The 18,986-nt window shown below is 35.1% G+C and overlaps 1 protein-coding gene, 1 long non-coding RNA gene, 1 other non-coding gene and 1 pseudogene across 3 annotated transcripts; 1 reads left to right on the forward strand and 3 right to left on the reverse strand.

Annotated features, from left to right (window-relative positions):
* Window positions 1–1,028: 1,028 nt before the first annotated feature.
* On the forward strand, window positions 1,029–3,233 carry LOC145605893 (pentatricopeptide repeat-containing protein At2g13420, mitochondrial pseudogene; annotated as a pseudogene).
* A 238-nt stretch (window positions 3,234–3,471) lies between these two features.
* TRNAS-UGA (transfer RNA serine (anticodon UGA)) lies at window positions 3,472–3,553 on the reverse strand. The gene has a single exon. It is a non-coding gene; the product is annotated as a tRNA-Ser (tRNA).
* Window positions 3,554–8,274: 4,721 nt separating this feature from the next.
* On the reverse strand, window positions 8,275–10,433 carry LOC145605868 (uncharacterized). The gene is made up of 3 exons (XR_014105151.1): window positions 10,275–10,433; window positions 9,354–9,584; window positions 8,275–8,613 (listed from the first exon to the last, which is right to left on the reverse strand). It is a non-coding gene; the product is annotated as an uncharacterized LOC145605868 (long non-coding RNA).
* A 3,713-nt stretch (window positions 10,434–14,146) lies between these two features.
* On the reverse strand, window positions 14,147–15,775 carry LOC145604598 (uncharacterized). The gene is made up of 2 exons (XM_081660498.1): window positions 15,629–15,775; window positions 14,147–14,920 (listed from the first exon to the last, which is right to left on the reverse strand). Exon 2 carries the CDS (start codon window positions 14,895–14,897, stop codon window positions 14,475–14,477), a length of 423 nt encoding a protein of 140 aa, XP_081516624.1. The 5' UTR covers window positions 14,898–14,920; window positions 15,629–15,775; the 3' UTR covers window positions 14,147–14,474.
* Between the last annotated feature and the right edge of the window lie 3,211 nt (window positions 15,776–18,986).

The raw sequence follows: 18,986 nt of genomic DNA on the forward strand, positions 1-18,986 counted from the left end.
TATGGAGTAACTATTCTGGTCACTTTCACTAGTTTGGATTTTGATTAATCAAATAAAGGGAGTAATATTATTCCCTAAAAATTAGGGGTAATAGTTAACCACCCCTCACCTTGGATAAAATTTATCCCATGAAGGCATGAATTATAAGGTAACCTATAGAACTTGATTATATTGAATTTATTTTAGAATTGACAATTTAATTGTTAGAATGAATGTTCAATACAGGCAAGGAAAATCATTGCAAGGTTAACCAATGAAGATAGCATGCAAGACTTTGCTATGTATTCGTTGAGTCCTTTTATTTTTAACGTTAGTTGAGTCCTTATGGATTCAACTTAGTTAAGGTTTAGAAATCCTAGGAATTTTTTCCTGCTATGATTTTTTTGGCGGATTGCTCAATGATTTTAGGGAGGAAAAGGATGGTGCTGAGACCGCTTACTAACAATAGGCCCCTCTCTCTTTTTACTGTTTTTTGTTTTTATTTTGCCTTTTCAATTTCCTTTTATTTTAAAAGTTTCAACTTAGTTGAGGCCTTTTGGATTCAACTTAGTTGAGGCTAAGAGATCTTTGAAATTTTCTCCCGCTACGATTAGTCAGGCAAATTGCTCAATGCCAGTGAAAATTTGGGGAGGAAAAAGATGGTGCATACTGACAGCATGTCCCCTCTCTTTTTACTATTTTTTGTTTTTATTCTGCTTCTCCAATTTCCTTTTGTTTTTAAAAGTTAGTTGAGTTTTTGTGGAATCAACTTAATTGAGGCTGAGAATTTCTCACAAAACATATTGGATTTTTGGTAGACACCACTTAATAACAATGTTATTATATTTTAAGAAATCCGAGGTTAATAATATGAGCATCTAAATAAGACAAGAATGGGTAGAATTTTTTTGTAAAAGTTTGGAATGTAATTACTAATTACTTAATTAGTCTTATCATCCCGTTGACTTTCTTGCTCACTGTACACTTTACTGTTTACACCTATACAGTGACGAGCTGAAGACTGAAAACCTGAAGGCTGTAAGTGAAAACTGAAAGAGTAAAGAGCAACAACAAGAAGCATTCCTCAGAAACTCATCAATGGCGGCAAAACTCACTTCCAGACTACTCCTTCTTCAATCTCACCACCATCTTCATCTTCATCTTCATCTTCCCGCCATTTCTCGCTCTCTCTGCTCAATCTCTTCATCTTCATCTTCATCTTCATCATCATCTTCAACAACAAAACCATCAATTCCATCTCTTCAACCATCCCACGACGCAGATTTAATCTCCAACATTCTAATCGAACATCACAACCCTTTTCACGCCATGGAATCCTCCCTTCAACTCTACGGTATTTCTCTCTCTTCTTCTCTTCTTCATCAAACCCTAATTCGTCTTTCCCACCTCTCAAAAATCGCCCTTTCTTTCTTCTCCTACTCTCTCTCTTCCCACCCTTCTGCCATTGATGTCACCTCCTTCAATTTAATAGTTGATATTATCGGGAAAGTTCGTCAATTTGACGTCGTTTGGCAGTTGATTCTTCAAATGCAAACCCTAAACCTAAAACCCCAGAATTCCACTTTTTTGATCTTTATTCGTCGTTTGATTGCTGCTAATTTTACCCGGCAAGCGATTCGGGCGTTTGATGATATGCCCTGTTTTACGGAAACAGAGGTTTGTAAAGATGATTTTGTGTATGTGATTGATACATTGTGTAAATATGGTTATGTTAGGGTTGCAATGGAGCTTTTTAATAAAAGGAAATTCGGGTTCGAGGTTTGTGTTAAAGTTTATGCTGTTTTGATTGATGGGTGGTGTAAGGTTAAGAGGGTTGATATAGGAGAAAGATTGTTGAGAGAGATGATTGATAAAAGGATTGAACCTAATGTAGTTTGTTACAATATATTGCTTAATGGGATTTGTCGAAAATCGAGTTTGCACCCGGATGATCGCTTTGGGAGGACGATTCGTGCTGCAGATAAGGTGTTTGATGAAATGCGCGAGAGAGGGATTGCGCCTGATGTTACTAGCTACTCTATTGTGCTTCATGTGTGCAGCCGTGCTCATAAACCCGACTTGACTTTAGATAGGTTGGAGGGGATGAAGGCGAAGGGGATTTGCCCGAGTGTGGCTACTTATACGTCGGTTGTTAAGTGTCTTAGTTCGTGTGGTAGGGTTGATGATGCTGAGAGGTTGCTTAATGAGATGATTGAGAGTGGTGTTACACCGAGTGCTGTAACGTATAATTGTTTCTTTAAGGAGTTGAGAGGAAGAAAGGATGCCGAAAAGGCTTTGGAGTTGTATAGGAGGATGAAGAAAGAAGGTGTGTGTGTTGCGAGCTTGCATACATATAATATCCTCGTGCAAATGTTTGTGAAGTTGAATAACATGGAGGTTGTTGAGGAGATATGGAATGATATGAAAGAAGCCGGGGCTGGACCTGATTTAGACTCGTATACTGTATTAATTCATGGTTTGGTTGAGAAAGAGAAATGGAGGGAAGCATGTGAATATTTCGTGCAGATGATTGAGAAAGGATTTCTTCCTCAGAAGATCACCTTTGAGATGCTTTATCGAGGGTTGATACAAGCTGATAAGTTGAGAACTTGGAGGAGGCTGAAGAAGAAACTTGATGAAGAGTCCATATCGTTTGGGTCTGAGTTTGAAGATTATCACCTTCAACCATACAAGAGATGAGATTTTGAGGTCTGTGATTCATGTGCTTCATGTTGGATAAAGTCTATTATGAGGCTTGTGATCAAAATGTGTGTTTGTAACCATCTGGAACAGGAGATGGATTGTTTTTGAACAATTATTGAATGTGTTACCTCTTCAGCGATGTGTGTATGATAGTCATGAGTTGATTCAATGCTACAGTGTGATTTGTGAACTGTGAAGTATACTAAAAAGTGGGGATCCATGATCATTGATCAGAACGTGAACTTGGGATTATTCGAAAGGAGCTGAGGATGGAACTTGGTTTCTGGGGATATATTGGAAGATCAAGGCAAGAAACCTGGCTGAAGCTGAAGTAATGACTATTAGAGGTGGAATGGTGCTAGCTCTTGACTCGGGGTTGAAGAACATCATTAGTAGAAATGGGTGCAAGCTCTTGAAAAGCACTCTGAAGGACGTGGGAAAACAAGGAACAATGAACTAGCTGCTATTCTTGCTGGTATAGGGGAATTCCTTGAGAGATGGCAACTTTAGATTCAGCTATGTGCCTAGAGAACTAGAGAAGCAAACACAGATAGAATACACTAGTGATAAAATGTTTTGTAAAGTACTTCCTCTTGCTAATATTTGGGTTATACTAATACTTGATCGGTTGAATTTGTCTTATTGTAAAGTTGATATTGATAAATATCAATTTTTATACTCTGTAACTTCTATGCATAAAAAATAGATATATATTCGTTTTAAAATACGTCTTGAAGAGTTGAAGACCATGAAAAATCAATTAGTATAAAAAAAAATTAATAAAAAAAGCGTCAACAGCAGGGTTCGAACCTGCGCGGGCGAAGCCCAACAGATTTCAAGTCTGTCTCCTTAACCACTCGGACATATTGACATTTCTGATATTATAGCGTATTTTTAATTATTTATTATATAATACAAGTAAAAAACAAATGGGCAGAATTAATGATATTTTCCATTCTCTAACAGGCAACAGTTGATCAGTGACACAAAGACAGAGAAAGAGGAGATTTGCGAACTCAACAATGGCGCATCGTCTCACTGGTAATTTTCTTCATCTTCCTCATTTCTCCATTTCTTCTTTCTTTTCTTCTTTTCGATTTTTCTCTAATTTTGATGATCGTCAATTGTTTGTCAATTTTGTTAAAGAACAATGCAAATTAGGGTTTTCCGATCTTAAACTTCCAATCTCTCTCTTCCATCAATTGATTTGTTTGCGTCCTCTTCCTTCTGTCGTTGTTTTCTGTCAGCTATTCACTGCCATTTCCAAATTGAAACGCCTTCATCCTCACTCCACCATTATCTCTCTTTCCAACCAGCTTCAATTATTGGGTATTCGATCTGATAGGCATTTGTTGGGCATTCTTTCCAATTGTTACTGTCATTTAGGCCGCGTTGATTTCGGGTTTTCTATCATGGCCAAATCACTTAAACTTGGTTATCCACCCAATGATTATACCTTTAACACCTTAATCAATGGTTATGTCATTAATGATAAGCTCCCTCAAGCTGCTCTTTTGTTGGATAAGATTGTCAAGTTAGGTTTCCAACCCGATATTGTTACATGTGGTTCTATGGTTAAAGGCCTTTGTAGAATCGGCGACAATGCCAGTGCTCTCAATTTGCTTACCAAAATGCAATCTCGAGGTTATTGTAAGCCTGATCTTGTCATATATACTACTATTATTGATAGTCTTTGTAAGGACAAGTTATTACAACAAGCTATGGACCTGTTCTCCTATATGAAAGCTGAGGGCATTCAACCCAATGTTGTCACCTATAATACTTTGATTCGAGGCCACTACAATTCTGGATTCAGGGAAGAAGCTAAGGGTGTGTTGACTGAGATGTTAAAGAGCAATATAACACCTACTGTTGAGACCTACAACATGCTAGTTGACATGTTTTGTAAAGATGGTAATGTTGAGGAAGCGGAAGCGGTTTTAAGACTTATGACTCTCAAAGGTGTAGCTCCAAACATCATTACTTACAGTGCTTTACTTGATGGTTATTGTTTGCGTGGTCAGATGGAAGATGCACAAAAGCTGCTTGATATCATGGCCCAAATTGGCTGTGAACCTAATCTAGTAAGTTTTAGTACTATGATCAATGGATATGTCAAACTCAAAAACATTGATAAGGCTATTACTACATTACAAAATATGTTTCGGAAAGGAATAACACCAGATGTTGTAATCTATAACACTCTTATTGATGGCTTGTGTAAAGCCAATAGACTTACACCTGCACGCCAGTTGTTGACAGATATGCAAGCTCACGGAGTTACTCCTGATGTTGTCACATATAGTTCATTGCTTGATGGCCTATGTAAAAGTAAACAGCTTGATGAGGCAGTGGCATTACTTGAAGATATGGAGGATAAAGGTATCAAACCTGATACTGTCACTTACAATATCCTAATGGACAGCTTGTGTGAGGCTGGGCAACTTGAAGATGCAACAAAATTCTTCTCTGATCTTTTGTCAAAGGGTCTGCAGCCTAGTTTTAAAACATACAACATATTAGTTAAAGGCTTTTGCAAGAAGGGGTTAATGAATGAAGCTACTCGATTATTGAGTAAAATGGAGGAAGATGGTTGTTTCCCCGATGGTATTACCTATAATACTATTATCAGAGGATATATTCTCAATAGTGACTTCACAAAAGCATTACACTATCGTGATCTTATGGTAAGTAAGGGGTTTGAAGGTGATGCAGACACTTTTCGCATTATTTGTTGACCGCTTGTCTTCTGATAACAAAAGTGACTCTTCCAAGAGCCTACTTCGGAAGTTTATCAATTGAAGTAGGTAGTGCTAGCTTGCTAAGATTGGTTTTTATCTTTTAATTTTTATTTTATTTTTTTTACCTAGGATATCAATCGAATTGTTTTTCTTGTGATATCTTCTATTAGAGTAAATTAACTGCTGATGCTAGGGTCATTAATCTTGGACCTGACTTTCAGATTGAATACTCTGTTTCACATTTTTAACTATAGAACAATCAAATAAGAACATGTATTACACTATGTTCTGACAGTCTGACACTAACAATACTGAAATTATAACAAAAAAATAAATTTTGAGTAGAAGATCAAAAGATTAAAAAAATATATAAAATACACTAATATAGCATATAAATATAAATATATAAACTAATTAAACTTTTGTAAATAAACTTTACTAATGAGATCAAAATTATAAAAACAATGAATTGAATCCTACACTTACTGCTAATATCCCTATAGAGAACTACCTGTACATATTTAAATATAAGTGAATATCACATTTAATTAGTTCATTCTAAAGTTCCTAAAGGCTTTTATTGCATTAGATAAGATAACAATAAAACTATTGCTAGGCGCCAAGGCTAACCACGTACTAATATACGTAGTATTTTCTTAAGCACTAGGAGGGGATGCGGCACCATCGGAGCCTGCTTGGTTGTAGATGCTCTTGACTAAGGGACTCGGGTTGTTTTCGAGTAACGAATAACATTCATCACTCAAAGAATCTTATTGGTGATTAATAAGATAATTTCCGACTTCATTCTTGCAATCAATGCCAACAGGCAACGGAGGCAATGGAGGGAAAATTGGTGGCAAATCAGCCAATGGTGGCAATGACCTCTTCCATCCCGGGAACAAAGGGCGGTGGTGAGGTGGCTTGAGGTGAGGGTTAGGGTGTAGGCGCGGGTGAGGGTGTAGGCGTGGGTGTAGGAACGTATCCGGTTGTACTTCTTGGGCAAAAGTTCCTCCTACGAAAAGAGCTAGCAAACCAATGAATATTATTATTGCCTTCATGTTTTTGTAGGGTTTAAGGTTTTGGTTTGTTTTCTCAATAGTAATTAAAACAAAAGAATTTGAAGGTTGATTTGTGTGATTTTAATCCTGAGGTATAAGGGGGTTTATATAGATTTTTAAGAAGTGTTTGTATAAACTTGGGACTCTCTAGGAATTGATATTATTAGGCTACAAATCCGTATAAGATAAACTTTTAGAATGGTATTTTATTCAACCTATAACTCTAATGTTGCATGTGTTTGTAGTCTTTATACAGTATATCATGTGTTAATGGGTATGATAATAGTTTGTTTTATGTACAAAACAAGAATTTTTATCCCATATAAAATAATATTACAAGGAATTAAGATAATTTTTTAGACATCTGTTATGGTACAGAGTATCAAGCTATATAGATTTACTTAATCTGATCTGTTTCTTTTTGTTTGCCCAATTTGTTTTTTACACAGTCTCAATCTAACAAAATCTAGGGTTATTGTGTTTTAAAATTTAATCATATATTTGTTTTCAGAGCTTTTTCAGTGCGGCAGGCCACATGGTGCGGCAAGGGTTACTTGTATTCTGGGTTACTTGTTTCTGGAATTACTTGTATGTGTTACTTGTAAAATGTTACTTGTATTGCGGGGTTACTTGTATGTGTTATATGTATGGATTACTTGAATAGGTTAAGTAACACCTACAAGTAACCCCAAACCAAAACCTCGTACCAAACCAATAACACCCTATAAGTAACTCTTGACCAAAACCGGTAACACCCATACAAGTAACCCCAAAATACAAGTAACACTTACAGGTAACCCATGACAAAAACCGGTAACACCCATATGTTAAATTTCGAAATAATATGAAATGGGCCTGGGCAACCCGAACAAGGAGGAGGAGCGTTAGGTCCACAAACAAGGCTTTGGAGCTTCTATACTAAAACCAATTGGCAATAGTAGGAGTTACTCCTCTACCTTATAAAGTGGAACCACCCACTACAAGAAAAAGGGTAATTAGCGACGGCCAAAGTAGTCGCAAATCCGTCGCAAAAATGGATTTGTGACGGATTTGCAACTACTTTGGTTCGTTGCCAAAGACCTCGTCGCAAATCCATTTTTGCGACTAATTTTTGGACAGTCGCAAATTTAGCGACGGATTTGCAACGCCTTTGCAACTACCATTTAGCGACTAACTTTCAAATTTTAGCAACTAAATTATTGTCCGTCGTAAAATATTTGCGACGGATTAGCAACTACTTAGACCAATGTTGTAAGACTACTTTTGCGACGGATTAGCGACTACAAGACCAAACTTTTGCGACTACGAGACTAAACTTTTGCGACTACGTAGACTAGTTTAATTGCGATGGATTTGCGACTACTGAGACTAATGTTTTTTGCGACGGATTAGCAACTACTTACGAAACAAATTTTTGCAACTACAAACTAATTATTTGTGACAGATTCACTAGTAGAAAATTGCAATTCCCCACCGGTTCAAAACCCCCCTATGCCACCGGTTTTGAACCGCTGGGCATTTGGGGGGTGGCAATAATCCAATAAAAAGCCACCGGTTCAAAACCGGTGGCAAAAAGAAGAATTGCCACCGGTTAATCGGTGGCAATATATATTTTTGTCACCGGTTACCCGGTGGCAATAACCCTTCCCGCTTCTTTTTAAGGGGTTATTGGCACCGGTTCTATTCAAAACCGGTGGCAATAATGGTCCAAAAAAATAAATTTTTTTTTTTTTTTTTTTTTGCATTTTTTTCACTTAAATTGATATATAAACAATAACATATGTATAAACTTACATATTTTCATAAAAAAGCTGGAATATTACAATTTTTGTCCCCCCAAAAAAAAACACACAAAAAGTAACATATGCAAGCTGCACAGTTGCAGAACAATTGCATAAAAGATTAAACAGCAAAACTGGGGCATAAAAATAGTAGAACAGCTGCACTGAATCATCTTTGTTTCCTCAAGAGATGGCCACCTTAAAGTTATTCAGCTGATTGCTTGGTGTAAAAGCGCATGGCAACAATAAACACCAAGATGAGGAGGGGGACTAGTAACCAAAGGATCTTGATAGCAATCAGAAGCTACAATAGCTATCCACATCAATTTTTCCCTTAGGCGACAAAACAATCTGCATTCACTCCACAATAAAACCACAAGAGCCAATTAAGGAAAATTCCTCCCTGAGTCCTTTAACAAATCTATAGAAGCAGCAAATTATAAATCACACTAATTACAGTACTAGAGTACTAGCACCTCTACAATAAATTTACACCAGTATGAGTTACTTTGCCTAAAAATTCTTAGCTACATGATAGGACATGGTAGTACAAATCTATACACAACTACAGAGGGTTAGGGAAAAAAGCTTCCCAAAAAATTCTTGATTTTTTTGGTGTCAAACGTTTTGATATAGCTGTTAAAAAATTTGATTAGATTTCTAGCCTCTCACAATGAAACTAAGCATATAGATTTAGTCAAATGGCAGCCAAATCAGAAATTCAAAACCTAAGTGGACAAGCCTGTTCTCTTATATTATAGAAAATGAAATTAATCTATAAACAATATTGATCGGCAAAGGTCAGCTTTGATCAGTAGTTCAGTAAATGCATACGAGAAAAATACAAGAAAATCATCAAAAATCAGTTTTAATTAGTAAGAATAAGATATAACAAGTAACATTCAAGTTTCTCAGTAAAAATACTCTGTTCAAAACATGATTAGCCCTAATTAATGGGATCAAATTCATACTTCAACCATCAAATTCCTCAAGGCGACTTTATGTAATATAATTGGTTCTGATATTCATCACTACTACAGAGTGACCGCCTGATCAAAGGATAAGAAAAGAAATTAGCAAATGAATCATACCTGATAACTAGCAATTTCCTGGACAGTCGTTGCCAGCTCTTCTTTATTTGTTGTAGACACTTCAGGACTGCCAGTAATATCTTGATCAATGGGGTCAGCCTCATGATTATACCTTAAATACAAAGGAAATTCCCCAATCCAAGCTCCAACACTTGGTTCAAATTTTACTTCTCCATTCCAACCGTAACAATCCTTAATCTTTTTAACAATTGCAGAGCAATAAGCATCCAGCTGTGAAAGGGAAATTAATTTGCTTTAAGATGATATTCCCAAATCTATAACCGCATAAAAACTTTAGATAGGGCCAAAAGAGGAAAGAAGCAGTGAAACAAAGCTCATAAGAATTATAGACGACGCATGTTGGACAAATTCCCAAATATATTGAGCTTTTGAGAGTATCTCTCTCAGGAACAAATTGAAACTAAAATGAAACTTGATAAAATTCTTCATCATTTATGTCTTCCTAATTCCTCTGATTATAGTTTAACTGATCTTCCTCTTCTTGCTGCTAAAGCTACTTTTAATAGAATTGTAATGCAATTCCTAATTTGTCCATCCCTGAACCAGCTATCCCCAATGCATTACACATAGCAAACATGTCGTAAAACTGCAGAATTCAATATTCTAGAGACGTGTTCTAGGATAAACCAGATTAAATTTGCAATTGGCGGTCAAACAAAATCAATTCAATCTTCGCAATAAACCAGTTTAAATTCAATTCAATCAATTCACAACTCATTTAATTCGCAAATCAATCAATTAGAAATATAAAATCAGTTTGCAATTTGAAAACGAAACTAGACTAAAATAAATAAAAAAAAATTGGAAAAATACTCAATGATAACCCTAAATCGCAATTAGCAAATTGCAATATGAGAATTATTGAATGGACACTAGGAAAAGGAAGCATGCGTAACTAACCGGGGAGGAGATGGATGGCGCAACGGTGACAGATGAAGACGACGACGGTTTGATCTGAAGTTCTGAATTGAACTGTTCTGGCCTTCGTTTTCTGTTTTTTTTTTTTTGGTGAGGATGAAGAGTATCGAGTAGCACTGTTCGTGAATAAGGAGTGATATAATTTTTTTTGTTTTAGGAAGGAGTGATATATTTGTTTATTGTGTTTTTTGGCGGCAACAACTTATTGTACTACTTTTACTAAGGGTTTTTATATTTTCGTACCAAAAAAAAAAACTTATTATATATTAACTTATTAAGGGTTTTAATTCCTTTTTAATAAATTTTAAAACAATAGTAGCAACTACCATGTTAGTTGCAATATTAGTCGCTAATTTTTAAAAAAAAATTGTTTCAAATTTGTTAGCCTTAGCAACTGCAATTTAGTCGCAAAAAGTTGTAAGAATATCGCAGATTAGCGACTGCATAGCAACTATTATAAAATATGTTGCAAAATTTGCGACTACTCACTTTTTGCAGTCGCAAAAATAATTTTTGCAACTAATTATTATGGTAGTCGCAAATATTAGTTGCTAATTAGCGACCGCATAGCAACTACTGCAAAATCAGTTGCAAAATTTGCGACTGCTCGTCTTTTTCAGTCACAAAAATAATTTTTACGACTGATTATTATGGTAGTCGCAAAAATCAGTTGCTAATTCATCTTTTTCTTGTAGTGACCTCTCTCTTTCTCCAATGTGGGACACTCACAGGTGATACACATTGGGTTCCAACACTCCCCCTCACTTGTGAGTGTCCTTAGAATTAGAGCACACCAGAAGGTACAATATAAATCCTCTTTGGGAATGAACATCCAATAGAGGCCCCTTAACCAGTGGTTTGACAAATACCCAGTTATAAACGGCCCAACAAACCTGGGCTCTGATACCATGTTAAATTTCGAAATAATATGAAATGGGCCTGGGCAACCCGAACAAGGAGGAGGAGCGTTAGGTCCACAAACAAGGCTTTGGAGCTTCTATACTAAAACCAATTGGCAATAGTAGGAGTTACTCCTCTACCTTATAAAGTGGAACCACCTCTCCTCTTTCTCCAATGTGGGACACTCACAAGTGATACACATTGGGTTCCAACACCACACAAGTAACCCTAGAATACAAGTAACCCCTGACAAAACCAGTAACACCAGAATACAAGTAACACCATACAAGTAACCCCTGCAGCACCATGTGGCCAGCCGCATACAAAAATTTGTAATTTGCTTTTTAAGTATTAGATCGATTTCATTAGCATTATTATCTTGAAAGATTTCAAATAGCACAGTACAATACTGAATGGAAATAGTATGTACCATGTATTATTTTAAATAACACTAGAATATTCTTATTTATTACTCCATCCGTCTCTAAATTAAAAATCTTTTTTTCTTTATTTATATGAGTAATAAATGCTAGAAAAAAGTTTTGTATTAAAGGACAAAAGGAGTAGAATTATCCGTAATACTTTGGAACACACTTTCGGAATTTCGGATATATCCAAATTTAACAAACACGACAAAGAGAAAGTTTATCTTAAGTCAGGGTAGCAATGTCATCTTTTAATTACGGAGTAGTAACCTTGTCACTTTCTACTCCATTATAAAGTTTCTATAATGAGAGGAGAATTAAAAATTGCAAAAACCACTAATAAACTATACGAAGCATAAAGTATATAAATTTTTATTTAAAAAAAAAAAATTAAAAATATCCATATATAATAAGAATTTTCATAATTTATATACTGAATATGTACTCTTACATCATAATTAATACAAAATTAAAAAAAAAAAAAATAAAAAAAAAAAAAGAAGAAGAAAGGGTTAGGCCCCATCCCAACCTAATTTTCTAGATTACCCAAAATAAAAACAAATAAATAAATAAATAAATAAATAAATAAATCAATTTTAATAACAACAAATCATTATTTCATCTTCTTTAGCCTCTAACTATTGAAAGCCTCATATTGATCTTCAACCCTTGGAGTGATGGGCGATCTTAGTCCTTGGTCTCTTGGTGTAGACACGGAAGGCACGTCCGAAATAAGCGAAAGAAGATTACGAACACTACTAGATCGAGTTCTCTTGAAGCTAAACGACCTCAAATTCTTGTTCTTGGAAAAAACATTGGATGAGTTTGTAAGAATCAAATATACTAAAGCTTGAACCGCCAAAAACAAGCCCAAATTGATCAACATATCAATAGGAGACATCTCAAGTATTGTTGCCTTAACTTCAAAAAAATAAACTTGTGAAAATAGAAATGAAATTTGTGGTTTATAAAATATAGTTTGAAAATTTGTTCTACAAAAAAAAGTAAGAATTTCATGTATATATAGGAAAGGGGTGAAGAAGAAAAAGTAAGATAATAAGATAGCCGCCAATTTGACTCGTACAAGGCACCTAGAAATTACTTGCATGTGTTGATTTAATAACCATAATTTTAAACAACACATCAATTTTATATTAGTAATACTCAACTGCCCCCCAAAAAATAAGTACTTTATTATATTACTTGTATATTTTATCTTATAATTGTAGATCAAAACATGTGTAAATGTGTGACTTGTTCAATGTCCACGTACTTGGTGATTGGTGTTATTGGTCTAGTCAATAGTCATATTAGGAACAAGCTAAGGAAGGATCAAGGAAGAAGAAGTTTTGATTACATATTTACAATCCAACTAGATTTCCTTATTGTTTAACTACTCCATCCTTTTTCAAAGTGTTACTATATTAGACTAGCATCATGGCATGTGTGCTTATTACACACATGGACTAATTCGTTGACACTGGAAATATACCTATCTAAAAAATATAAAGTATGAGGCGTTTTAGATATTTTAGATGAACACCAAATTTTTTAAAAGCTAACTTATAAGAAAATTAATTGTTTAATGGATAAGTACCGTCACCTTAGCGTGTCTATCACTATAAAATCATAAGTAATTAATTTTAAATTTGCCTTGATACAATTTAGGTTCATAACATTTTTAGTTATTTTTCAAAAGTTTCTTACTCTCCCCTCACCACCTAAGGTTTAAGAGAACTTCTAAGTTTTTTTATAAGACAAATTCTCACATGAAAATAGTGTGACTTAATGACTTGTGTGAAAAGGAAGGTGAAAGAAGTAAATTTTTTAGCGTTTGAATTTGTCCCTCAATATTGAACACTCATTTTGGATAATACTAAACATTCTTTTACAGAATTTTCAACAATTTGCTAACTTCTTTACATGTGATGGATTGCACTCAATAAAGTTGGGTTGACATATGGCACACTCCAAATCCTCTCCAACCATCTTCAAGTGTGGGGCTCAAGAGAAGTTATAGTTAGGGAAAGTTGGCAACACTTTGCTTGCAAATTTGTGTTACTATCCATTTGTTTGATTTGCTTTGCTATGCAACAATTTCGTTCCATTCTATCTGGTTGCAAAAGATGCTTCAGAATTCAGAGTCCTCAAAAATAATTATAAGCTCCTACCCTCGGACACCGGCTGCTAATTGCTACCACAGACCAATAAACACTAGTTGCACGTTGCTACCGCAGGCCAAAAAACACTAGCTGCACGTTGCTACCAAAGGCCGACAATATCAGGATACCAAAATGTGTCAAGGCTTTGTCTCAGACACTGGCTGTAATCGTTCAGAGTGCAGCAAGTAGATTGAGTATCCTCCACAAGAGACAGATGCTCTATCACATTAACTTATCCTCTGCATTCATATTACTCAGCTGACAAATTTTAATCATTGCCATGATTTCAACACATCTAAATATTCTACAAAACTGGCAAACTAAAAGCTCATGGGCGACCAAAAAACCAGCTAGCAACATTACAGAATACATTATAAATTCATGACTCCTGTCAAGGCACCAATGCCAAAATCAATCCAATCATTCGTGTTAACTACTAGCAAAAATTGGCAGTCACCGTGCAAATTATTGGTGAGCTTTACAGCCATTCAACATTTCAAATGATCAGCAAAAAATGTCATATAAGTGAGATTTGGACCTGTGTTTACATACTATCTATAAGTTAAATAAATAAATCTAATACTCATCCAAAAAAAATTGTCTTCTTTCCCTCCTAATTCAGCCAAGGCATAGCTATTAAGATAGATTCAAGCCCCAAAACTACTCTGCTAGCAGATGATAAGGAAACCCAACACTTATTGGGGTGGCTTATCCGCTTTAGTTGATGCACTAAAACTGGAACCGGGAGACTCCTCAACTGGTTGATCAACCTTAGTGTGTGCAGAAGAACTGGTACTACCAGACTCCTTGACTGGTTTATCCACTTTGGTGGATGCAGAAGAACTGGTACTACCAGACTCCTCGGCTTGAGCAAGTTGACGCAAACGCTCTTGAAGGACTCGGACTCTATCCTCAGTCTTCCGGAGCCTCCTCCATCTGTATGCAAACCAAAGCCCAAATCCACCATAGACAACTGCATATGATCCCCACACATAAGGGTAAGTTTCTGCATGCTTTCTCAGCTCATGATACTTTGCTTCGACTTTTCCCACAATGCCAACTGCTGGATTGCCACCATCGGTTTGTTCAGTACCTTCTGCCTTTTGTTCTGTACCCATTTTCAGTCTACCTTACTTCAAAGCTGAAACAATAGCTAACAATATTTGGTTCAAAAATAGCACACTCCAAAGACCGTGATTTTGAGTTCAAAAAGTAGCAAATTAAGGAGCTGCAATTAATAATTCACAATCATAAAAAACCGGATCAACTACAAAATAAAGAATGTATGCAATCAGGTATCCTATGAGCCACAATCTATGCTACTCGGACTCAGCTAGAAGTGCCCGATACAAGTAAGTGCCTAAGTGTCGCCGAGCCAGGGCAAGAGGGGCGGCCAGTGTAAAAAGGTCCAATTCAAAGTTCCATCCTACAATTTGAGGGTTATAAATTACAGCCTGCAACACATTAGCAACCAAATTTTGACTCAATTATCAAGCCGAGCCTACTCGTAATCGGGCTTGAGCTCGGTTCGGCTAGTAAACTCGATTAGCTCCGAAAATGCAACACATTAGCAAGTAATTTGAGTCATTTATCATCAAATTAAGCTTGAAAAATCATATAAAATTCCTCTAACTTAAGAATATCAATGTAAATTGCACATATCAAAATTCCAGCAATAAAATCAGTCGATATAAATATAATTATTCAAAAATTCAATTATAAACAAAAGTTCAATGATCCACCTTAGAACCCTAAATTGACTATTAAAAATGAAATGAACGATAAACCCTAGATCATGAAATTGACTGATTCGATAGTTTAAAAATGGAAAAACAAAACAGTGTCGTACCTTAGAAGCTGCTTCAATGGAGGAGAAAAAGCTCAGAAGCTGCTTCAATGGAGAATTTAGAGTTCGCGCATCAATGGAAATGAGGGAGGAGTAAAGCGTAAAACCAAAAAGCTTCAAAGGTGAACAAAATATGAAAACGTTGAAGATTCAAGATTAATTGCACGCATATGCTGAATTTTGTGAACAGTCAGATCTAATCAATATCAACGGACGTAATTTAATTAAATACTTCTTTGAGTTAATAAAGGAGGTGTAATTGTAAATGGATAAATTAACCATTTAAAAGTAAAAAAAAAAAAAAAAAGTAAGTAGATGATTTTAACCCTCCAAATAGCCTCTTGAAGTATTGTGGATTTGTGGGGTCCATGAAAAGAATACGGACCTCGAGATTCTTTTTAAGTATGGAAAAGTCCAAACTTTTGCAGAACCAAAGGCTATAATCCACGGTTTTGAGAAAGAGTTTTGACCTTGTTTCTTTGAGTCATGAAAAGTCTCAGTTTCAAGATTACAGAGAGGTCATATAATATTGTTTGGAACCACATATGATTATTATTCGGATCAAGGCGCATGATAGCCTTGAGTTAATCAAGGGGGGCGCGTGGTGGTCTTGAGTTAATCAAGGGAGATGTAAGTTGTTAAACAAAAAAAATTGATGGTTTAAGACAAAGTGTATGATTTCATTTATACATGGACTCTCAAAGTATCATGGTTCAAGGTTCGGTAATAGTCCAAAATTGTCCATAACTAAGTGTACACGATATCTGACCAATTTCAGAGGTCATGGGGCCATGTCGAAAATTTTAGATTGTAGAATATGCATCTCGAGGCCAAATAATTTTGTTTAGAACCACATATGACCATTATTCGGACAATGCACGTATTGGTCTTGAGTTGATCAAGGGAGGCGTAAGTTATAAACGTCTAGAATGTCGACAGTGTGGATAATTCCAATCATCCAAATGGACTCAAGAGGTGTTGTGGGGTCCATGGAAAGAACCCCGAATCGTGATTTTCCAACACGGATGGTTAGTACATGCAATCGAACCAATTTGAGAGGTTTTAGGATCCAATGGCAAAAGATTTCGAGTTTGTAGGGCATGCATCTCTAGGTTGATAGTTGATAGATACAATATTATCCATCACAAATGGTTAATAATTGACGGGCGTTGACTTTTTCATTATCCATATGTTAACTTTTAACTATAGCTTTTTAATAACATATTAAAAACAAATGTCCTACTTCCTTTTTAACAAGTGTTACACTTTTTATTTTTTTTTTGACAAAAAGCTACATTAAAATATTATATCTCTCTCCTCTCATGGTCCCCACCCAATTCCACTACTACTTTTTTATTATATTTTTCCTCTCACATAGTCACATTCATTATTTTTCAATAAACTATTAACCCCATTATCTTTCTTTTACAATTTTTTAATACTCCAACTATCCCACTTACTTTTTATTTTACTAGGGTATCCTATGCGCGCAATGCGCGCTGAGGGGCTAGCTCTTGCGGAGAAGTTGTATTGGCGTGTATTTACACCTTTGGTTAGGGTGGTAGACCTAGTAATTTTAATACTGACTATTTGATTTATGTGCATATGTGGTGAATTTGTAGAATTATAAGAAAGCCACCAAAATCTTTTAAAACAATTATTTTTTAAATCCTCAAAAATTTGATAGTGTTATATCAAAATTATTATTATTATATAATATTTGATTGTTTTCCATCCTTTCATATTTTAAGCGGCCATTGTTAGTTTAGAACTCTTAATTGTTGTGCATGTTTCAATAGTACTTAGTATAATATTTCTATCGTGTTTTTCTTCAAATGAATTTTTTTGTGAGCTTTGGTCATGTGGAGTAATAATATGTAAACAAGTTCTTTAATGTTCTACGACGGCCATCTAATATCTATATCAATACTAAAGCAATAGCCAATTAGTTATATTTTTCATCTTAGATTCTCTTCATAATTAATACCATTTTTTTCTACCACCGATTTCCCTTGATTTTAGGATATTTAGTTCTTTATACCTCTTGATAACATACGCCTGCTCAAATATCACCGAACTATTTAATATATGAATCCCATTCAAATTCTATGATGGATGTTGTTTATATGTAGACTTAAAAAGCTAATAAACCACATAGTGAGGGATAACTCAAGTGGTTAGAGCTCCCCTCCCGGTCCAAGACTTAAAAAGCTAATCCCGGTCCTGATTCTCATCATTCGCCCTTGTGGCTCTCTAAACACCAAAACAAAGCTAATAAACCTTAACAATAGTTGCAATTAAAAAACGACAAGATTTTTTTTTTTTTTGGGGGGGGGGGGGATGATAAGTTAGTAAGATTTTATTCCAAATCAAAGTTCGCAAGAGTCAAGAGACTTTGCAGAAATAAGAAGAGCAACTATGAAAAAGTAAAAATAAACAATCACTTGGTAATAAACCGTTTCATTGTACATACAAATTTTTTCTTTTTAAATAATAATAATAATAATAATAATAATATCATATAAGTGTAAAGCATTAGAATTTTTTTATTTTAAAAAAAATCATTACAAATTATTTGTTAACAAAAACAAAATTAATTGATGATATGTTTAATGATAAAAAAAAACATTAAATATATTAATGATAGTAAACATATTAATGAGGGTGTTAAAGTAATACACATTTTGTACATAACTTTGTACATAGTTTTGAGGGTATGATTGGTAGTACACTATTCCTAAGAGAATGTTTCTACTTTTTATAAGGTAGGGATTTAAGTCAATTAAATTGCTTAAAACTATGTATCGGTCAAAGTGTAACAATTTAGAAAACACAGGGGGAGTACAGTAGTGTTGAATTTGATGATAACAAAATCCGTGCAATATACAGAATCATTTTATTGACGAGGTTCAGACGTGAGAGACTTATGGAGTTAAGGTGACCCAAAACTTAAGACACCCAATAATTGAACACAAACGACATCTCTTGCATAGCTGTGCATTGTACCTTGACCAATTCCAGATTCCAGGTAAATGGCAAGCCATGTGACTCCTACAGTTAGTTTAACAAGCCAAACATGAAAAACACCCTTTCTAAAGAAAAACTGTCGATTGTCAAATATTGTCACTCAGATTTTGACACTACTAATTGTTTTTCTTTACAAACACACCCAATATAATGGATCTTGTCCAATAATCATTCACAAGATATCATGTAGTATGTCGAACTCGATCTCAAGCTGCGATACAACTAGATATTGAGATTGTTTTGGTAATCTGGTAGACGAGTCCAACATGGGCAATATCGGATATGGGTGTATAATTTCTTGTGAATTACATAAACAATGGTTATGGTAACAAAT

Source organism: Chenopodium album, chromosome 22 (assembly GCF_948465745.1).
Source record: "Chenopodium album chromosome 22, dcCheAlbu1.1, whole genome shotgun sequence".
Taxonomy (NCBI): Eukaryota; Viridiplantae; Streptophyta; class Magnoliopsida; order Caryophyllales; family Amaranthaceae; genus Chenopodium; species Chenopodium album.